The sequence below is a fragment of the Lagopus leucura genome, unplaced genomic scaffold, assembly GCF_019238085.1.
Source record: "Lagopus leucura isolate 7727_CA_CO unplaced genomic scaffold, USGS_WTPT01 Super-Scaffold_100002, whole genome shotgun sequence".
Taxonomy (NCBI): domain Eukaryota; kingdom Metazoa; phylum Chordata; class Aves; order Galliformes; family Phasianidae; genus Lagopus; species Lagopus leucura.
Genome location: NW_024962263.1, coordinates 41,300,543 through 41,324,013, shown reverse-complemented (window position 1 = coordinate 41,324,013; position 23,471 = coordinate 41,300,543). Strand labels below are relative to the sequence as shown.

The 23,471-nt window shown below is 40.2% G+C and overlaps 1 protein-coding gene across 2 annotated transcripts in view; it reads left to right on the top strand.

The window, feature by feature from the left end:
* Positions 1–22,960, top strand: part of RAB31 (RAB31, member RAS oncogene family) — a 57,771-nt gene extending 34,811 nt beyond the window's left edge. The window contains exons 4-7 of one of the 2 annotated variants that reach the window (XM_042869798.1): positions 4,771–4,842; positions 6,256–6,362; positions 10,309–10,418; positions 20,260–22,960. In XM_042869798.1, the coding sequence (XP_042725732.1) occupies positions 4,771–4,842; positions 6,256–6,362; positions 10,309–10,418; positions 20,260–20,357 (387 nt within the window). In that variant the 3' untranslated portion in view covers positions 20,358–22,960. Of the gene's footprint in view, positions 1–4,770; positions 4,843–6,255; positions 6,363–10,308; positions 10,419–10,705; positions 10,857–20,259 lie in introns of those variants that run through there. The other variant, XM_042869799.1, reaches the window with a different exon arrangement.
* The last annotated feature ends 511 nt before the right edge of the window (positions 22,961–23,471 follow it).

The window sequence follows — 23,471 nt, the reverse complement described above, 5'->3', positions numbered from 1 at the left end:
ATGCTCCCTTTGTAATTTTTCTTCTAAGTATTCCAATATAGATACTTTGTGGGTTTTTCTTCTTCCCCATTCTGTGCAGTTAGCACAGCGGAAATGTAAAAAGCATTTCCTAAAACCAAATATACCCTTCTCCACAGTGAGATACATAGGAAATACAAAGCAGAAGGGCTTTCATGGAAAAAGTCGCTGAGCTTTTAACTAGGTGATGAATTCCTTAATACCTTCTTGCTTCCATTTTCTGCCCTTTGCAAGTACTTCAGTGAGATGGCTGGATCTGGGGTTGCAATATCTCCTCAAACTCCTGGAGCTTGGTTATGCTGAACTTGCATTTGCATCGCTTAAGACTGAATTCATGGTGCAGGGCTGCTAATCTCTAGTCAGATTCTGAGAGAAAAAGGGACCTGATTTTAGAGGAAATTTCATAACACACGCTTAGCCTCATAGCTTCTTCCTTACAGAGGGGAGGTAGTGAACCACAAGTGCAAAGGGAGTGCATTGGTAGAGAACAGTGTGAATGCAAAGGTGCTCTGATACCAGCTGAGCTTCTCGTTAATATTTCTGTGACTCGCTCTAAGGGGAGGAGTCATAAAGACTGTACAAAACTACTCAAGTTATGAATTTTGTTCTTTGGTATGTATATGGTAAAATAGGTTCCTTGCTTATATTTTGAGTGGCCCATTTATCCTGGTTACAGCTGTTGAATTGGAACATGCCCCTGCAATATAACTTTTATATTGGCAGCATCAGTGACCTCACCCTCACAAGTTGTTACTGAACCCTACAAGAGTTTTTCAAGCTACTGTGTGACAGATCGGTATTTCCTGTGTGCTACCTTGACACTCTGGTGCAAATTGGCAACTTTTTTGTGGTTGCTAAGTGAGAGGTACAGGACTTCTAAATTTCCCTGTTGGGTGAGCTGCTAAGGATGGTTTGGTCATCGTAGAGACAGGAGGTATTCCCAGTGCCCAACAGGGATGCTGGCATTCGATCTTGCCTTCTTTGCGTACCTCGTCTTTGGACCAAAAGAGCCTGGTTTAAAGGACTGTCAAAGCAAAATACTGCTCAGAATTGATCTTTCAGATAAAGGAAAGTGTCGATGCTTGAGTTCTTGAATTTTAGTCATTCGAGCTAGGTATTCAGAATTTGAGTAGTTGCAGCCCTCAGCTTTCAGATGGCTCTTCTTGAGAAGCAGAGTTGTTCTCGTTCCAAATCCTGAACTGCTCCTGTTTCTCTTAATTTTCTTGGGACTTTCTGGATACAGAAATATCGAGCTATAAAATCAAGGTTAGAGACATTGTAATTTTCTAATACGAAAGCTGATCTCATGAGATTTAATTTTGTGGGCTGCTTTTTTGCGTGGCACTTGTTTTGGGGCTTCTGTCCCACATTTGGTCCTTGGCAGGTAAGAAATGTGCACATTAGTATTTTGTATCTCTTTAATTAATTTTGTGTCACTTTTTTTTTCTTCAGGTAATTAGGCCAGAAAAACGTTCAAGACGACTTTGCTTTTGGGCAGTGAAACTAAAAAAAAGAGAGTGTCAGGGAAGCATTCAACGAACCTGGTTATTTGCTTCTTATTTTTACTGCTTTGTTTGTAACCTTTGAAAATCCATGCTGATAAAGCACGTTTGTTAAGAGAACTTCATGTTAGTTGATCAAAATGATCCCCAGTTACAAATTTTTCAGTGCCTCTTGATTTATTCAGTGCTGCAAATATAATTTTTCTTCTTTTATTGAGAGCACAGTGATTCGTTATGACTGGGACACAATATATCATGATACTTATTATTAGACTGTATGAAAGTAATCACAAAGAGGACATAATTTTTGTTGTATTTGATAGGTAATCTGTGCTGTAATAACTGATGCTAGCTGTTTCTAGTGTACCTTGTTTTTTTCCTCACAGACTTCAAGAATTTGCATTAAGGTACATTGAAATACCATTTTTGGTCACTTTTTCCAATGTAAAATCTGAGATACTGAGCGCGAAGTTTATCCAAGTAGGAGTATGAGCTTTTATCCTGAATGAAATCAATAATAACATTTAAAAAAAACAAAAACCAAAACTGTCCAAATATGGATGATGCATTTTCTCTTATTAAAATACCTTATAGCTATATTCTTACCATAAAATAATGAAAGAGGAAATAACTATCCTGCTGGCTAAGTAAATAGATTTTCAGCACTGTTGGGCAGGGAAGTCACACCTTCTTTACCACCAGTTCTACTGAACCTCAGGGCCTTTCATAGGCAATTGCCTTTCTGAACTCTCATGCTGTTGTTTTGCCCACCCTCTTTGCAAGCTTGTAAGGAGCTGGAATATTTGAACAGATTACTTTGTCTTAAACAGCAGAGGAGCTGCATTCCTTCTGTGTGCTGCACCTCTGCGTGCCAGTTTCTGTTTCTTGACATAAGGAAGGGCTCAGCTGACTTAATCTGGTCTTGCTGCCACTGGAATGCAACACGATGTTAAGTGATTAATTAATCTCCCAAAAGGTTTCAAAAGAGGCTTTTCTTGTTTCTGCTTTTTACCTTCTTGTTATATTAGGGACATAGGTTAGTGGGCATGGTGGTGGTGGGTCAGTGGTTGGACTAAGTGATTTTAGTGGTCTTTTCCAAACTTCATATGATTCTGTGAGATTATAGGAGGAAAAGAAGAATGAGTCTGACTGTGGGAATAGACTGTACCTACGGAGAGCACAAAGCAGATTTGCAAGCATAGAACTGAGTGTGACCTAAACCAGGTGCCAATCTGTCTTCTAGTGCTCCTGTCCTTCCTCCTTTTTTTCTGCCACGCTTTTTTGTGTCAGGCTGGGGTTTACCTAATGCACAAAAAACCGGTTTAGGAACCCAACTTACTCCTACCAAAAAATTGCTAGGTTGCATCCTGGTTCCATTTAAAATGTACTTGTCCAGAATCTAGTGAAAGATGCCTGCTTTTCTGCGTGTTTTGTAAATTTCTAGGGCTAACACTGGTAATATTCTTCAGTGAAACAGTTATTATGAGAAGTGTTCTTGTCACCTGTTCAGAAGAAATTGGGCTGAAATTCCCAAGGAGTGGTGCAGCTTTGCACTGTGTACCTTCTGGGCCAGTGCTGGAGGAATTTGAAGCACGGGATCTTAACTGCGTGGCTCCTGCAAAGTGTGATTACTGCTCTCTGAGAGCCCTTTGTGAATTTGTGAATACCTTGTCTCCTAGATTAAAAACACATCCATGTGTGTTGGAAATATGTAATGTGACATTTTTTCTCCCCCAGAAGTTTACAGCTGGGATCTATGTGCGGTGGAACATGAGATTTAACTCCCACAGTTAAGCTCCCTACTTTTCAGGGAACTTCAGTACGATACACTGGAGATTTCTGTAGTGATTTGGAGGTATAAAAATTCTGGGAAGCACCTACTGCATTAAGTTTGTAAGGAGTGATGCTACTGTGAATCCAAAAGCCCAGCAGAGGGGCATCTACCCAACTCCCTCAAGATCTTGGCTGATCCCTTTCCTTTAGACCTGGCTTCTTGATGGATTCCTCTCTTCTTTTCTCAGCCCCCTTTCCTGCTCTTTTCTCATATTAATGAATGATTCCACCTGCATTGCTCCCCAGTGCATTTCAGCCCTTGGCCATCTGTCACGCTCTCTGTTCTCGTGTCCTTTCTCTTGGTAAGGGAAGGCACTGACCTTGGGCTGGGAGTGTGTTCTGTGAACAGCTTACACGCTGACAAATGGCCTGGTCTCAGATTCTTACAAATAACTTGCTTCTTCTGTTGTGTGTGAAACAGCATGAAACATGGCGCTTGTGTTCCTTGGCTATGTAGGTCTAAGTGCTCAGCCTGGAGCTACAGTTTTAAGAGGTTTGTGGCAGATGGGTCTGTGCAAAGGCACTGGAAGACATACCTTGCCCTAATAACACAGCTGATGTAGGAGCTTGCCTCAGTCACTGGCTGCAGTTTTGTATGCAGCTCCTATGGATCCCTTTCTTTACACACAGAAGTCTTCAATGTAGCTCTGTGAGCCTAAATGTGTTTTCTGAGACAGCTTATTTTTGCTTTACTTAAGAATAGCTTTAGGTGAATCAGCAGTAAAACTTCTTGACTTCCTTTCTCTGTGTAATTATGAGCTGGAATTCTATATCAGCTGCTTAGTCATGGTCGATTATGAAAATTACAGTGTTCATTGGCAAGCTGTTGATACAGTAATATTTATTGCTTTTTTTTTTTTTTTTTTTGGAAGGATGTCTGACTTGGAAAAAAAAGCTGAGGTGTAACATCAGCTTCAAATAGCAAGAACCCATGTTTTTCACACTGCTATGGGATAACTAAGCGTGGCTGGTCATTTATCTGATTTTTGCAGTGTTATTGTAAGCCTCAACCCCAAGCTGAATTCAGCCTGTTAAAAATTGAGAGCAAAACATTGGGCCTTGCCAGTGTATGGGGTATGTGTGCTGTCGGGTGAGGCCTGCAAAGTAGGGGATCTTCGTGTCAAAGCTTCTCCTCAGTCTGTGCACTGTAAGGGAAAAGATGCATAGAGTCTATAGTGCTGTTCACATAAATCCAGCAGGATGAAGAGCGTCAGGAGAAAAAGGAGGACTGACTCATAAATTCAGTGGGATTTAAGGAAAATTAGAGACTGGCAACCACTACAGAGGACTGTAGTGGGTGAAAGTCTGTAGTCCAGCCATTACGAGTCTTTGTGATTTGACAAAGTGTGATAATTCTGCTTTATTCATGGTGTTTTATTCTCTTTTTTTTTTTTTGGGGGGGGGTATGTTTTAACAGTTTCATTCCTTGGCTCCAATGTACTACAGAGGCTCAGCAGCAGCAGTGATAGTTTATGATATCACCAAACAGGTAAGATTTCTGACACAGTGACACAGTTTTTGCTTATGATAACTTCTCTATTTGGGCAGCTCAAGTTGGGGATGAAACTCAAACCTTGAGAAGTAGTTACATGTTAATGCCAGCAGAGTTTATATGCTTCTGCAGTTTGTGCAGATCTGGACAGAGGTTTCTGCCTGCCTAAAGAAATAAACATCAACTTCTGCTGTGATATTTAGACTTTGTCCAGATGAAAGTTTGGAGGCTGCATGTTGGAGAAGTTTTATTTCCCTGTCTGCTTAGACAGGGAGATACCCTGTGATATTATTCCTTCCCATCATCTGTGTCTGAGAATGGTAGCTATTGTAGCACAGTGGCACTTCTCCCCTTTGCTAATTTGCCAAGAAAAGATGAAAAATGAATTAAGCTTGATTGACACTTATTTGTAACTCATGTCTGATGGTTGATCTTGCAGTGTGTTAATAAGGATAGAGCTTAGTTTTATCAGCCTTTTTCCAAACATATGTGGAATAGCTCACAAACTAAAGAGGGGAAAAATAGAAGTGCTAAGGGGATCTGTATTTCACTTCTTGATGCTAGGTATTTCAGAGTACAACAGGTGTTTTTTCCCAAATGACTGATGGTTCTCTCCCTGCAGAGATGTTGATACAGCCCTCGCTGGTTTAGAGAGAACTTATATGTGCACATCTACTAGAGGGAAATGGATTTTAATATACCTAGAATCTCTGTTTGAATTTCAGTCATAATTTTAACCATGCATTAAAATCAATATTTCTAGGAACAAAAGTGATTTTAATGCTATTAGTTCATTTGAGTGCTGAAATAGGAAAATGTGCTAGTAAGAGGTAGGTGGAATCAGAAAGTGAATTTAGTACTTGGAGGAGAAAAAAAAAAAAAAAAAAACCAGCTAAATTGTCACCTGTCTCTTAGGATTACTAATGAGTAAATTGGGGTTTACCAGGTCATGGATTTGGAAGTGTAGAGGTGTGGGTGGGTGAAGGGCAGAAAAGGGTTTCCGAAAGCTTTCCTGGACAGTACTGAAAACATGTGATTGAGGCAAGCCAAGGCAGAAGTTGAAATGAGACAAAGGAAGCTTACATTAAAAATGGAGGAAATCAGATGATAAGCTTAAAAGAAGAGCTGTGGCAGTTTCTTCATCAAAGAGTAATTAAGAAAAACATTCAGTACTATTTGGGGAGGTGGGAGGGAGGAAAAGAACAAATTCAAGCAAGTATTAATTTGGGACAATCTTATGACCTGAAGTTTGAAAAGCAGGCTATCTAGATCCAATAGTCATCTTTTGGGCCTTATGATCTATGGAATTATTATTGCATTAATACTGCCAAAGCTGTATTCATCTGAATTGAAAAAGAAATTAGTAAATACATCAATGGCAACTAGGCTTTTATCATTTCTTTGACTTAGGATTCATTTCATACTTTGAAGAAATGGGTGAAAGAGCTAAAAGAACATGGTCCAGAAAACATTGTAATGGCCATCGCTGGAAATAAATGTGATCTTTCTGATATCAGGTAATGCATCCATTTTTGCTATTGCTTTGATTGTGGTGATTTTGATTTCAGTTTCTTCCTTCAGGTAACCAGCTTGCTTTGTTGTATGGTAGTGTATCATCTTGGTCAACTGTATGAAGTCTTTTCCTAAAAACACCAGTGTTCCTACTAATGTGCAACTTCACCAGAAGCAGCTCAACTTTAATTATGCACTTTTAATTCCTTTTTTACTGTCCTTCTTCTGTATTTGTGGAATATACAGCCTCTAGCTGCTGAATCATTGAAGTGAAAAAATACCAAGGATAGTAAGTTTGGAGGTCATCACAAATGGCATTAATTGCAAATGCATCCACAGCCACCCAGTCCCTCCCTTTTGGTAGCAATTGCCATGGCAGTAAGCTTTAAAATACATTCCCCTCCAAACAGGACAATATGGGAACATGAAGAAAAACTTGCATTGCAGAAATGTTGTGAGTCCTGTGGTTCCTCATGGAATGACTGTGATTTTTTTTTTTTTTTTTTCCCTACGAAGGTTTTTTTCAACTGATCACCTTATTTGTGGCCTGTTTGGCCACTACAGCTCTTCCACGTGCAAAATGTCTTGGTGCTTGCAGGGTGCTCATTGTCCTCAATGGACTAACATTTCTTATTCATTTTGTTGATTCTCCCTGCCATAATTATGAAAAAATTTGAGTATTTTTTTCATTTGTTATTTCCTCTGTATCACCTGTCTTTTTCTCTTTCAACAATTCATCCAGTGATGCCCATTTAAAAAGATTTTTGATGGACAGTTAGAGAGCAGAGTATCATATTGTACATATTCAGAGTTTTTTCCAGAACTCCGATGTCTGCAGTAAATGCAGCTGTATCTGTTCTCTGGCTGCTTTATCTTTAAAGTGACTTCAATAAAAATGTCTATAGGCAAAATGTGTCACCGATTTATCACGTTGTATTTCTGCTCATTGGAGATATGTCTTTGGGCACAGAATTTAAAAATGATTGTAGCACACAAAAACTGCTGTTTGCATGCGTTTTTGACATCTTCATTTGGCTTCGTGGAACTTCTGGCAGATGTTTTGTTGGGAATTAAAGGAACAGCTGCTTTACGAACAAACATAAATAGAACAAAAGAGGACTGGCTGACCGGGTTCCAGCTCATTTTTTTCTGCCATCTCTATGACTGTGGGAGAAAGTATAAGGAGGGATGAATGGGAGCAATAAGAAATGATTCTTTTCCTTTGGCAGAAGGCTGGCACTGTTTCTCATAATTATTGACCATGTTACTCTCCTCATTTAGAGCCTAAAAACTGCGTGTGATCTGCCAGATGGATTTAGGTCATTCAGAAGTCACGCTGCTTTTCTCAGTGTTGTTAATAGGTTATCAGCAGTTCTTGGCATGCTACTAAAGTAAATTTTCTCCCCCCCACACTGAAGGATTTTCTATTGCTCAACAAACAATTTTATTAGTATAAATGTGTATCTTTTTTGTAATTACTGTTAAGTATTGTACTGTTCAATATTTGGTATGATTTTAAGTAATAGTAATCTTCCTTCTGATGGGTTGTGGAAAAAGTTTCAAAGATGAGAGCTGAATGAAATGTTGCAAGAGTTGAAAATACCTTTTGAGCGTTACAGAAATCAGTAGTTGTAATGATAGTGTTTACTTCTATAAAAGTATGGTGCACCTTCCTAACAAATCATGCTCATGGGAAACTTCTGGGTCCTTCTGGGAATTCAGCTGAATATCCTGCTTTGGTCTTCACTCTGCCCGTCTGGAGTATGTTTTTAATTCAGTAGCTATTTAGGATATCTCAATGAGAATTGAATCAACAGTACGTGTTGGAGAGAGCATGAAGTAAAATAATTGAGATCTTTTGTGCATTTGCTATGGATGAAGTAGAATCTCAGCCTTATTGACATCCAGGCTGTGATAACTCCGCTTGTTGTATGCAGCAGTTCCATCGTGGTGGCACGTTTACTGCACATGTCCTTGGAAGTTTATAGACTTGCTTTAGAAATGTCATCATAGAATCATAGAAATACCAAGGTTGGAAAAGACCTTGAGATCACCTAGTCCAACCATCCACCAGTCACCAATAGCTCTCACTAAACCATGTCCCTCAACAAAATGTCCAAACGTTCCTCGAACACCTCCAGGGTTCCAACACCTCCCTGGGCAGCCCATTCCAGTACCTGACCACTCTTTTGGGAAAGCAGTATTTCCTAACATTCTGAAGATGTTAGGAAATACTGACAAGGCTGACAAGCCTTGAAGAAAGGGCTAACAAGTTTTGAGGCACTTCCTTGCTGCTGTTTTAATTTTTCCTGGAATTCTTAAGTTTGCTTTCTCATCCAAATTACAAGACTGCTGTATGACAGGAGAAATTTGCACTAAGAGTCTCTGGATTAATACACTGCTGTGGTGTGGTGAAGGTGTTGAAGCAAACTCTGGGTATGCAGCAGGCAACAGTAAAGCTACACAAAGCACACATCATTTGACGTACGGAACAACTGGAAGAAAAAATAATACTGGCAGCCTGGTGTTTCAGCATGCATTCATGTGTCAGCATTCACTTTCTGAGCAGTTGCTCAAAGATTGGAAGAGCAGTGGTTGCAGACAATAAAGGATGCAGTAAGAATCAGCTTTGCCAGCTGGCTCAAGCAGATACAGCGTCAGTACGGAGTTTGCTGTGTGTCTGCAGCAGAGATATTTTGTGTGTTGTAAACTGCATTTACCAATTCTTCGCATATGAAGTGGTGGCTGCAAAATAAGGACATCTCACTGGTGATTTGAGAATGGTGCCACTTCTGTGACATGGCACAGATTGGTTTCTTTCCCATCAGCGTGCTGTATTCTTAAGTAGTTCTTGACAATGCATCTGAAATCAGTGGCTTTCATATTTCTTTCAGAATACATATTACTTTCTTATGCATTTCAGGCACTTAGACCTATGATGCTAATACTGTTTTCTTTCACAGCAGCCATACAATATGTTGTCTGAGTGCTTGGTGAGGGCAGTGCTGCTGGCTGCTTGGGTCATCAGAGTTGCAGGTCTTTCTCTAGTGTTCAGTACTTATCAAGGTCAAGTTTAAAGGACAAACAAGTGTGATTGCTATTCAAGTTAACCCACTTTTTTTTTCAGGCATGAATTCAACAGTAGATCAGCAAATCTGCAAGTCAGTCATCAGTGGAATTCTGATGTTTTAAGTTGGATTAACTGACAAAACAAGAACAAGATGACACTTCCTTGGCAGGGAAAAAGAACATTGTAATGCTTTTCTGACTAGGGCGTGTTTTGAGATTTCACTGCTTCACTACAGGAACCTTCAAACTTATTTAACGTATGGATAGTAGTGGACTGACAGCATTCAGCTGTAACACTTTTTAAGTGTGTTTCTGTAAGGAAATGTTAGGTAGGCAGGCATCTGTGACAACCTGAGATGTGAATCATAATCATGTCAAATATGTTTGAGAAATTAAAAAGAGCATGAAAGTGAAGCTATTTTGGAAGATGATGGGGAAATAACTGTGCCCGGAGATATCTGATGCACTTTTAATCCACACTACTGATGTGATAATCTTGTTTGTGAGAACTCACTGCTATGAGTTCTTGAAAGGAATTGAAGTACATGATCAAAATGGTTAATTAACAAAAATTTGAACAAGGAGCTGATTACCTTCCTAAGATTACTACTTGACACGCTCAGGAAAAAAAACAACCAGGGCTCTTTGATGCAAATTGTTTTGTAAAGTCCGTAAAGCCCTTTCATACCTTGGATCTAGCTATCTTGATTTATTTAGTTGTTACCAATGTGGGCCAAGGTGAAAGCAGAAACCACTGTTTATTGACACGTTTTATTCATTCTGAGGTAAACATTTGAGCAAATACAACTTGGAAGCTAATATTTTTTTTTTCTTAATTTTTTTTGATAAATTGCTTTTGTCTTTTTTTTTTTTTTTTTTTAGAGAGGTACCTATGAAGGATGCCAAAGAATATGCAGAATCTATAGGTGCAATTGTTGTTGAAACCAGTGCAAAGAATGCTGTTAACATTGAAGAACTCTTTCAAGGAATAAGTAAGTAAATTAACATGCAAAGGAGATGTAAATATTAATTTATTTGTAGTAGTAACTGTTTAAAGGGCTTCTGAAAATAGTCGTCTGTTTTGGTTCTGAAAGATTTACCATGGACATCAAGAAGTGCACTGGGCCAGTAGTGTGACTGCTGTTTATACAGATATAAACGAAGAGTAACTTTGAGTATTTTAGAGCAAAATATAGTACATATAGTAGATACAGGGTAAGCCTCTTCCTTTTTAAGTCTGTGTCTAAATCCTGAACTGGGGTCATATCTTCTGTTTCAGACCAAGTCTGCTGCAGAGAAGATACTGTTGATCTTAACATCATGTTGATAAAAGCTTAAGCGTTAAAATGTGTGCCTGGAAGGCAACGATAAGTAGAAAGTAGTCATTGCAGTGGAATCCATTTAAAAATGGTATTTTTCTCTCTGGATCTTTTAAACAAGATGAGGCTGACATTTCTCACAAGGATCAGAAAAATGTCTTGTTAAGTTGTTCTAGGTATTCAACTTTTGATCTCTGGATGGAACTGGGGGAGAATCGCAGGACCTCGTGGGTTGGAAGGGACCTTGGAAGACCTTCAGTCCATTGTCCTGCTCAGAGCAGGCCTGCTAATGAATTCAGTACCAGATTGCTAGGATCTTTTCTCAGCTGGGCCCAAGAATAGAGGTTCCAAAGCCTCTCCAGGCAGCTTGAGTACTTCAGTAGTCTTCCAGTGGCATGCCACCTTCTCCCTTCTCAATACATATCAAGTCAGAACCTTCCCTGGTTCAATTCATGGCTGCTGCCACACCAATCTGTCAACATTTTTCTTGTATCATGGTGCTCCAAACAGAATGTGTTACTTAACAGGCATTACAGCATCCAGAAGGAGTTAACTGCTTGATGTGATCTATTGACTGTTGTTGGTATTGCTTGGGGTGCTATTGGCCATTTTTGCTGCTAGGGTGCAGTGCTGGCTTGTGTTCAGCATACTACCTGCCTTCAGGTCGTTTTTGGAAGAACATTACCCTGGGCAGACAGTCCCTAACCTGCCTTTCAGCCAGGGACTCTTCCTCCCCACTTGCAGGACTTGGTATTTCTCATTTCTGGATAACATAAGGCTACTCCTGTTAGCCCACTCCTCCCTCCAGCCTAACACCTTCTGAACAGCAGCCCTGCCCTTAAGTGTATTGACTGCACTTCTGAGCTTGGTATCATTTCCAGTCTTGAAGTGCATGCATATTTTTTCCCCTTCAGGCTGCTAGTACAATGTTATACTAGACACCTGAATTACTCCACTTGAAACTGGCTTGCAGGTAGATAGATGCTGTTAAATAGCAACCTTCAAATCTGATGACTTTTCATGCAGCTAGTCTGCCTGTCTGGGCTGTAACATCCCAACCTGGGTGTATCAGCATGCTGTAGGATAAAATGTTGACAGACCTACTGTAGTCAAGATAGATGACATCTAATGCTCCCCTCAGTCATAATCAGCTTGCGTTATCTACTGTGCTTTGCCAGAGACACAGCCTGCTTGAGTATTGCTTTGCTTGTGTGGGTTGTATTTGAAACAGTTAATGGAAACTGATATTCCTAGAGTACACTACCTTTGTCTTACCTCCTTCTAAAAAGTATGAATGTGTAACATGGCTGTCTGGAGGAAGCAGTTCTTCCTTGAGATAGTCTACTCGATTGCCTGTGTCTGATGGTTGTGAATGTTCTAGTGGAGTAACTCATCCTTGCCACATAATTAGCTAATTAGTTTCTGTCTTTGATAGGCAGCGCTGCATCTGGCAGTGTGTGCTGCCCCGAATAATGGATATATTAGATGAGGAAAATCAGCTAAATTGAATTTAGTATGAACTAGATAAGCAGGCAAGTGCATTTAATACCACAGGCAATTATTTCTATATATAGAAATATTAGGTCTCAGTGAATGTACTCATGACCTTATCAAGTGCTCAAAGGAAAGAAAAGAAGATTTAGTAGTATGTGTTTACAGAAATGCGGTGAAAACTGTGTGAAAAGTACTCAAATAGTGAGAGAATGACTTACTATAATAAAGACTGGGAAAAGGGTATGGATAACTTTCTGACCTGGGAGCAGTCTGCAACTTCCAAAAAAAATCTCACTTTGGCCCAAAAATTGCACATCAGAATTCATGTTTCCTGTACATAAAGTCTCCTAGTGGCCACATCTCCAACCCTGCTGACAGTCTTATTCATGTAGTGTCACATAGGTTGTACTTTGGCTCTGTTTTCACATTACCTGGGAGCTTGTGCCTTTATCATTGTCTTTCTGCGGAAGGTCGAGATGCAGCTCCCCAGCCTCTTGGCAAAGAGGCAGCAGTACTCACAGTGGCTTCTGTAGGTAGACTCTCTTTACGTATTGCTTGTTTTGCAGCCTAGATTTAAGAGGAGATTCCATTGTGTGTGGAGAGCTCCTCCATTTAAAAAATCTTCTTGAAACAGTTGCAGAGAATGGACTACAGTTCAATGTTTTATCTAAGAAGTTACCTCCTGCTTGCTTCTGCTTTTATTTTCCAAGGATTTGGGGGGTTGGACTCTGTCTTTAGAGATCCCTTCCAACCCCTACAGTTCTGTGATTCCGTGATGTTCTAATCATTTCTCCTTCCTGGAGTGGCTGACAACTGTCTCTTTTCTAGGGAAAATACTGTGAATGGGGCAAAATAGTATAACAGGTAAAAATTACATAATAGAATCATTAAGGTTGGAAAACACTGAACTGCATAACAGAGTGCAGCTTCAGGCTGTGTGTTGTACCTCTGTTTTCCAATGCAAGCCAGGCAACTTAACTTGACTCACATTTAGCAGCACCTTGGCTGGAGGCTTGCTGTGGTTGTAAAACATCACCTGGCTGCTTATTTCTCTGTAAACAAGAAAAGAATGTCATTACTACAGCCGTATGTATGTTTCCTGCTTGGACTGAATTTTTTCAAATATCTTTTTGAAAGGTTTTGACATCAAAAAGGCTTGAGATACAGTGGGTTTCTTTTCCATGCATTCCTGTAGTTCTGTTGGTTTTGTTACCTTTTTTTTAATATGTAAGTGTCTATGCAAGCAATTAATAGGTATTTTTTGTTCCCAGCCTTAGGAGAATTGTAGTCCCAGCAACTTCTGTGAGCTTGTCACTGGCACAGACTCCAGCGATGGCAAAACTGCCAGGAATGCATTTTAAAGTATTGGTAAAGCTGTGAAAGTTCACTGAGTCATTCTAGGTCTGTGTTGTCCCTTCTGTTTATGGAGTTTTAATACTTTGACCGCTGATTGTGCCTGTGAAGGCAGCTTATGTATCTGGTTTTAAATGACTAAACAAGCTTCCCCGGGTGTACTGTAATTTAGTAGCAATCACGCCCTCATAATTCTCAGACACCCGCTCATTTAACAAATAAAATAAGCCTCAGTTACATTATTCAAGCCTTGTACACACCCAGCTGTTTCTCTTTGGTGTGTGCATATTGCCTGTTATCTGAGCATGGAGCTGCCCCAGATAAGAAGCAGAGGATTGCACAAAGCCAACCCCCATATGTGGCAGAGCTGAGGCCGTGCCTCCTGGGTTAACAGCCCTCTGCCTCCACAGGGCCAAAGGTAAGCAGGTACGGGGCAATAGGCTGCTGGAGGATGCCTACCGAATAAAATATGTAATAAACATGAGTTTAGACAGCAAATAAATGCTGAGTGCACGTTGTTTCTTGAAGTCAAATTTCACATCAGTCAAAAATCAAAGTATTGACAAATACTGAGGGCTGCTGCCCTATCAGAGGGAGGTTGAAGCATTTCTCCATCTTCTGTGAAGTGCAAGTAAGGTGTTGAGGAATGATAATCAGGGTCACTCTGCAGAGAGCTTGTGAAGAGCTGTTACAGCATTTGGCCTTACTGATGCTACTACAAGAGAATGAGGCTGGCTGGTGTTTTACCAGTCTGTGTAAGAAAGCTCTCCCTAAACTAGGCTCACTAATTAGAGCGGGAGTTTCTGTCTCCACATACAAGCTTTCATGTGGTAAATGCTCAGTTACAAATACATTAAGCTATTGACTTTCAGATGCCTTGCCAGCAGCAGGTAACTCAAATATTCATTTCCTAGAAGTACTGGGAGATTAAATCCTGGAAGTTTTTTGTTTTGGCTTTCAGTTTATCCAGTTACCTATTCAACAAACTGCAGAGGAGTGTGTGAAATGTCTCTGTGGGACAGTGTGGATCCCCTCCAGCAGGCAATTGATGTTTGCCCTGGACTCAAATGGCTTCACCATGAGTGGGTTTGCAGGTGGACAATTTTAGAGCTTGGTGTGGCTTTTGTCCAGTTGTCTGCTGATTTGCAGAGATCTGTGAGCTACTTTAGGGAGGTCTGTAACAGGCATCTTAAGCAGATCAAGTCCACTGACACTACAAGGCAATTCATGTACCACTTCTGGCCTGTGATTTGCTATGAGCCCAACCTCATATCTGAATATTTTTGTTTGAAGTGGGGGTTGTTAATGTTTTGAATAGGATGGAAAAGCATTGCCCTAACTTACCTACATTTGAAATTGTAGCCTTTACGCTTTATGCTTGCTGTTTTCAAGGATCATTTCTCATCTTGCTTTCCAATTTTTAATTAGTGAAGCAAAATTTTCTCACCTTTGGACTACTCTAAATTTGTGAGGTCATGGTTTTCCTCTAACAGTAGGAGAACTCTTCTACGTGAACCAGAACAGCTCAGTGTTAATTAGCTCATATCAAGATGGGAGCTCTGTGTAATCAAAGCCATTAGGCATTCTGTTATTTACTTGGATGCTTTTAAAATCTGTTGTTTTTCTGTGTGTTTTGATTATGTGAGCAAAGTGCGACTGTACTGCTGTTCACCTGGCAAAAACTTCGATGTTGCAATTGTGTGCTTTTGCTTAGAGGATTTTTGTTGTTGGAAATGCTAGAAGTACTAAAATAATTGCAATGTAACTGTTTAATTATGCAATATCCTTTTATCGTAAATGTGTTACCTTGCGTGAAAATTTAGTACATGAAGTAAACAGCAGTCAGCTGTCAACTGGGGGAATTTGCTTCACTGGAGGTATGGAGAGGAAAAGAGACTGACTGCTGAGCCAGACTTTATAACCCACTTTGGAGATATAAGGAAATTCTAAAGTACCTGTGGAACTGGCTTCAGAGGATGAAAGGGTTTGGGGACATAAGGAGTGTGACTGTCCTAAGTCCCACAAGTTCACAAAAGGTCATACATGCAAATGCTCAACATGTTGGGTAAGATGTGCCTGCTTCATCCTGTAATGCCTTCTCTAATGGCTGTGCTTCGTAATGTGGGTTACAGAAAGCAACACTTTGCAGTTCAAAATGATGCACAAAATGTGATACAGCTAGCATTTTTAGAAAGGGATTCTGGCCATTGCCTAACTGCTGTGCTGCTGCTTGATGCAGTCCATCTCTTCTCAGCAACATGTTGTCAGAAAGCTGTGGCTGTTGCTTTCTTGGCGAGCAAGATGGATTTCACATCCCAGTGAAAATTTCCCCTTCCTCTGTAAGCTGTATCCAATTTCTAGAAAGAGAATAGATGGGAGAAATGAACAGGAAGCCCTGGTTGGGAAAGATGATGTCTTGCCTTTACCCTTAGCAGAATGGTAGTTTTATCAGGTAATGATACTGCGTTGCTTTTAGACTTGAAATTCAACACCTGCCTGTGCTAGGTAGGGCTGATGGCATCCACTTCCCTTTTTGCTGCGCACACTAAATGATAGTCTGTCCAACACTTACAACTGGAGCATTGCGTTCAAAAAGGAACAAAGGGAGCAGATTTTGTTGCTGTGATGATGTATCAGGCTTCCAGCTGCAACAGAGCAATCCCCGTCTGCCTCTCTTCAGTTCTGTTTGCAGAGCTGTCACCCAGTCCCTCTTGTCTCTCATGCTTCCTGCTCCAGTTTTCTTTTTCTCCCTTCCTATTTTGTTTACCTCTTGTCCCTCCCTCCCCTCTCATTTCTCAATCCCTTTGCCTCTGGCTCTCTCCAAACCACAATTCCCAGAGTGCCAATTAAGCTCTTAGCATTACAAATCTCAGATTTAATAGCAGGAGCTGGAACTCAGCCAGGCATCAAGAAGACCCTGACCTTCATTCTGGGCTGCTTCAAGTGTGCTGGAGAGTGGGAGATGTGATGGGTTTAATGCTTCCCACCTGTTAACCTGCAAGGTTCACTTCAGATGTTTCTTTGTTTTTGATGTTTCTGTAATCCTACCTTTGAGCAGTCTCTTGTGATGTTTGTTTTACGCCCCATTATATGCTTACTGGAATGAGCTCATGGAGGAGCCCAGCACCATGGCACAGATGCATAGAGGTGAACGTTTACAGTTTTGTTGCATAAAATAATATATGAAACATGCTCTAAACATTAGTGAAATCAATTCAGAATATATAATTAGATGACTAATGCAGGTGCAAAAATCTAACTTGAAATCAGCATCCATAGACTTTGCTCTATGGAAGTGTCAGCAATAGGAGCCATGTGGAGCTTTATACCTTCTCTAACAGCATAATTTAGTAAGATAACCTTAAATTTTGCATGTCACCAGTTCAGCTCTGGAGTTCTTGGATTAATGTATGCACATCAGTTTTTCTCTATGTGGTGAACCATTTTGTCCGGAATGATAAAGCACATTCTCAGTATTCTTTTGTCAGATGGCAAGGTGACTGTCTCTATCCTGCTCTGTAAAAATGTAGAAAATGTATTCTATTTGTAGTCTAATTTAAGTTAAGCAACAGAACTCTTCTGTCTCCTGTGGTATTTTTGAGCCAACTCCATATTAACAGAGCAGTCTTTGATCAGAAGAGGAATTGTCTTCATCTACTTATTTTTTAAGCAGGAGAATTGTTGGGCTGCGCATTGGGGCACTGCTGCTCCTACCTGATGTCAACTGCCTGAAAAAAATAACTATAGGTTATCTCATGTGTGAGTACCTTTTATTCCTCTGGAACAGAGGCCACGTATGACAGTGAAAAATACTTCTCAAATGAGTGTACACTTTCTCAAATTAATTCATTTTATGACCTCTTTTGGTTCTGACTCAGTGCCAGCTGGATTGCATTGATGTCAGCACTATAGACGCTATATTTGTCAATAGCTGAATTCCAAGTTAAGATGATCACAGTCCTTTTAGCAACAGAGATTGAGATGTTTCACAAGCACCAGACACAGGTGAAGGCTTAGCATTTCTCTGCTAATCCTTGGTGTGCTGTTGGTGCTTGAACCTTTCTCTGTTGCAACGTGGTTGTGAGACAGCTGTTACTACCTAGATCCATTGCTCTGTAGTGAGAGTTATGTGAGTTTTATGTTCCAGTAGTTACCCATTGGCTGATTGGCTGCACATCAGATGGTACAAGATCACTCAGCAGGGATAAATCCTGTTACTAGGGTTAAAATGGTTTCATTCAACGACTTAAATCTGATGACAGGAGAAATTGTGAGAAAAAAACCTCACCCATTAAAGAAAAAGTCTCAAACTTATGTAGACTTAAGCTGTTTAAAGCTGTATTTTCTTGTGTTGAATTCATGGGGCATTAACTGAACAACAGAAAACATGACTGGTTAATGACAAACAGTACTAAAGATCAAAGGTGGAATAATGAGTCAGCAAATACTGTGTCTACAGATTCTTCTCTTTGTAGTTGTCTTTGCTTTGGTTTTTCTTTATTATTTTGAGAAATGAATTGAACTGAGTTGATTCTTAACTACCTGTATGGTGTCCTGTTCTGAACTGGACAGAGTGCTCTCCAACCTTGAAACCTGCAATGTTTTTGCTCCAAAGATAAGCTTACCTCATCCTTTGCATACATACACATCAGAGTGTTACTGGAGAGACTCAGAACTCATAAGAACTGTGGAATGTTGAATGAGAAACAAATAGAGGTTTAATGTGAGCTTTTAAAATAAAAGTTAAACTAGTTAGCCTGTGCCAACTTTCCTCTTCAAAATTTGCCATTAGAAGAACACATTTAGGCACTATTTGCTTAATGGTTTGATATGGGAATAATGTCCATAGATCCTAACTATTTTAGCTACATTGTGCTCAGGGACAAATGGTCAACGTTTTATTTTTGCTGGTACTGAGGTCAAACCACTTTAAAAATGGTAAGTGCATTTCTAAAGTGATAGCATTACCTCTGTGGAAAACGTCTTACAGATGACACATTCCCCATATTTTAGAGTTTTTTAAGAATGAGCAGACTGTCTCAAACAGAACTGATAGAATTGATGCACGTAATGTCTCTGACCACATATTCTGCTTTATTTTACTTTAGAAGGGCACTTGTATTCTGATGAGACTTTATGTTTGTAAGCAGGGTGTAAAGCTGCTATGTTAGTGACTAGAATAAAGTGCAAGTGCAGCACAGTAATGTCAGTGCTTAGACATGCTTAAGCCCTCAAGATTCCTGTTTCTCTCTGTTTGGGCCCAAATGCAGTACTTTTGCTTATTACTATGGCAAATGTTTGCCCTTTCATTCAGTTGTATGGACATCCAAGATTATCTGCTTCAAAGAGTCGCACTTTTGAGGTATAATGTACCTGTTCAGAAATGATAGAATAAGATAAGTGAAAATTTGGTGGATTTGACCAAAGGTTATTTATGGACAAGTCTTACAAATGAAACCTTGCTGTTTGATTTTGTTGGGGCTTGCTTTTAATTCAGTGCCACCACTCTCGGGTTTTTTGCAGGACCCAAATTTCAGCAGAAAAACGTAATTCATAGAGCAATCGGAAGGAGACAACTGTCCATGAATATGGGAGAGGATGGGGAAATCTGAACTGATTGAGACTGACCTGAATTATGATCATTGCCACTGAAAGTGGCATTTAGCAAGTGTTAAACACTTTGACTTGTTATTTAATACAGGTAATAGTAAAAACAGGAGTTATTCATAGAAAGTAGACTCAGCTTCAGGGGAAAAAAAATCCAGCAGGTCCACAGTGCAGTGAGAAAGTAAGTTACCATGACTGCAAGCTCTCTAAGATACTGAAAAAAATAGATCATTCAGTAAGAGGAATTGAAAAGCCAGGCCTGATGAGAGACTAAGCATGGACTGGACCTGGGAGGATCTTGTTTTCCCTCATATAATTCTGATTATTGAGCACATGTTATGTTGTCCGTCAGCAGTTAAGTCAATAAGACCAAGGATGGAGCAGTAGTGAAGAGGCACAAAAGGGAGAGGTGAGAAGCAGCGCTTTCTTCCCCAGGGAGAGAGCTCTGGCTGACAGTCTTTCAAGTGCTTAAAATAATCATCCCATAAAATGAAGAAGCCAGGAGAGCTGGGGAGGGATGCTGTTAATTAACGAGTGCTGTCAACTGTGGAGACATAGGTAGCCCTCAAAGGATGGAAAAATGCAGTGGAAAGAACAGATTTGTTTTTCTTTTCCAAGTGCAGGCAGCATGCGTGTAATTACAGCACTTTGTGAAATTCTGGCGTACAACGACTGAATGCCATGTAAATTTAATGAAATCCTGACATTCCTAAACTGGCACCATTTGCATTTAAGTGCAACTAGGAGAAAGCCGAGAATTTTCCGCATCTTAGTGTTTCAGCTCTCAGTAAGATATCTGCTTTTGAAATACATGTATAACAATTTCAGTGTCCTTAGTACTTGCTTGATAGACATATCTTACATATATAAGTGTGTGAAAACACTGCTCTTTCATAAGCAGGGTGCAAGGGAGAAAGATTTAAGGTACAGAGAAGATGCTGCTTTTCTGTTTAATTTTACAGACGTAATTGTTACGCAAGCTAAATCACCATAACTGTTATCTGCCCGTGTGGTTACTGCATCAGGAAAATCGAATTAACTGTCTCCTCATGTATTTCAGGTCAGCAAATTCCACCTTTAGATCCTCATGAAAATGGTAACAATGGAGCAATCAAACTTGGAAGGCAGACTTCACAGACGGGTAGGCGGTGCTGCTGACCCAACTTGATCTTTTGAGATTTACTTGAAAAACAGCTCCATTTACTCTTTCATGGAGAAAGGACTTCATGATCTCAGTGACGTGGCTCCTTATCTTGAAAGCAGTAATTTCAATACTTCCCGTGAGTAATAACACAAGGACCAGAAGCAGAAAGCTTTACTTCAGATGGATTTTGTAAAACCTACTTGGAAAATCCTTCCTAATATCTTGTCGAAATTAGTGTCCAAGTATTCTGATGCTCTGTTTCAGCTGATGACTGTCCTTTTTAAATAAAAAGAACCTTTTATATAAATTCTAGATTTGCTACCGAAAAAATCTTTTTACATTACAAAGTGGACGTGGCATGTTTTTAGAGTTTTCTGTTTCGCACTGTGTGAGGGTGCGAAAACCCATAAAACCTGAATTTTGGCTCAGTTTCTCTGCCTTGTTAGCTGGACTCTGCTTCTGTATTTTTCTAGATCTGTAGCTTCATCTTATGCTTTCAGTAAATACCAGCAAGAATTGAACTGAATTTGCTGACTAGAAGAATGGATCTGAAGGATGAGCAAGTGCAGTTTGTTCAGGCTGCAAGTCAACATCTGTGTCAAGAGGAGCTGTGCATGTGAAAGAAGGAATTGTCACGAAGGAGGCTGTTGGACCTCACTGCTCTGGAAAGAACTGAAGTAGCAGCAGCTGCACTTTGCTTGAAATGATTTTCAAGGCATACGCTTCATTAATTGCTGAAATTGTTAAAAACACGAATACCAGCTTAATCTCTATTGCTTACCAAGTTTCTGCCCTGTCTGAGTCCCAGGCTAAGATTTCTCAGCTTAACAGTCCCAGTTCTGTTTCTAAAAGAGTGCCACCCTGCCCCTGTGGGCCAGGACTCCTTTCCTGGCTCGCTCCAAGACATCCCTGCAAGGCTGTTGGAGAACAACAGTTCTGTGCAAAAATGGTTTGGGCTTAAAGACTGGAACCTGATAAAGCAGCATAGAGTGTTTCCTTACAAGTGCAATTCTCTTCCTTTGTGGAATAGTCTCTTCAGCAACATGGGGATGCAATATGAGGAACTACTGCATGATGCCTTTGAAGCTTATTTGCAGCACATGCTAGAAAAATAAATCCCAGAGATGGCTATGAACTAGAAATAATGTAAAATTGTGTTCTTCACTTCCATCTCTTATGAATATATGTGACTGATTTTGCTTTTTCATCGGTTCAGTTGGAAATCTAAACAAGGGTGAATTCACCTCATAGTCCAACATTGATTTGTTCTCTTATTGGGAAAATAGACCTCATCATACCTTTTCTGGGGGCCTTATGAAAAATAAAAGAGGAAAGTAACCTTCTTCTATAAACCATAAATAGGCAGGCTAGAGCTGGGCTTCAGTGTTTGTGCATAAACCCAGACTTTCTTGCTAGGCTGTGTGGTTGCTTTGATAAAATAGTACTAATTATTAGTGGTTGAACCAGAGCCGAGTCTACTGAATGGGATTATTTCCTTTTCTTTGAAGGGCTTAAATAATTAAGATCAGCTGAGATGTTTCCCACCTCATCTTATCTAAGATCCCGAACTACGCTGGTTTTTCACCTACTATCCTCTCTGATTTTGGATTCTTTTGAAAGCGCTCACACCTGGAAATTTGTAAGCACAAACACAAGAGCTCCCAATAGAAAGGATAGTTAGGGTGACCTTTCAGTTTTGTCACCTGTGCTGATCATGCCTACTACTTAATTGCAGCAACTGTTCTATTGATAATCCATCGTTGTTCACATGAGAATTCAGCGGTCATCACAGTCTATAGTTTGTAAGGCTCCTTTAGGGACCATCCAAGACATCTCCACAAGGCTGTTGCAAGAACCACAGTTCCATTCAAAAATGATTTGGGCTTAAAGGCTGGGATGTAATAAAGCAAAATAGAGTGTTTCCTTACATCCCATCCCAGTGTGTCTGCTTGGGGAACCCAGGCAACTACAGTAGGGCAGGGGAGTTAACTGTGTCCTAAACTAATAGGAACTGATCGCTAATACAGATTAATGCTATTGATGGGATCTGTGGCTCATCTGTGAAAGGCTAGACTTGGTATCAAGAAAACAAGGTGAGGTGGAACCCACATGTTTTAACACAAAATTTAGCTCAATGTGTAGTAGTTATGCATAACTGATTTTTAAGTTTTCATAGATCTGTATGGTATCTGTCTTCATAATGTGATGTCTCAAATCTCATTAAGCCTTACTTGAGATAGCTGAAGGCTTTGTAAGACAGTTCTGCAAGTACTGTATACTCCTAATTTCTGATACAACTGGCCTTTTATGAGGATCTGAATGGGATAGATATTGTCTTGACCAACCAGTTCTCACAGCTGCCACTGAGCTGCTTGTGATTCAGAACAGGTTTTTGAGTTACGCCTTTAAAGAGTGTAAAATTGGAAATCATTACAATGGATTTATGGCAGATTTTAGAATTCAAATACTAGCAAAGTAGGCTCAAAGCTATTTTTGCATTAGGTGGGCCAAATTTCAATCACCTTGTTCTTCTTTTTCTCACTCGAATAAGTTTGTAGAATCTTGGAGTCACAGAATGGTTTGGGTTGGAAGGGACCTCAAAGCCCACCCAGCCCCCCCCTCCTGCCATGAACAGGGCTGCCACCCACCAGCTCAGCTGCCCAGGGCCCATCCAACCTGGCCTTGAGTGCCTCTTGGGTTACGGTGAGCTTCAGCAGAGTACTCTGGAGTCTCGTGTAAAAACAGCAAGGCACGGTGCTGTGTAGTAGCTTGTGTTTACTTTTAAGATAGGGCCAAACTTCAGTGATGATGTCAGTTATCTGCTGTTTGTCAAAGCTGAAGTGTAGCTTTAGCCTTCCTCTTCCACACTCTTCCATACTTGTGGGTGAATGGTTGGCTTAAGAAAAAGTGATCTTCGCATGTAAAATTTTTGCTTTCTTTTGTTGCCTTTGTTGTTTGGAAAGTAAGTACCGCCACCCTCATAAACAGCCAGAGAAACGACAGACAAGCAAACAATCTCCGAGTCAAAACTTTCAGCAGCGATCGTAACTACCTACTGGTTAATGGCCGGTTGAAAGCTACGTGACTGTACAGGAGCACTGAACTCTGTCACTGCTCGGCTCTCCTGG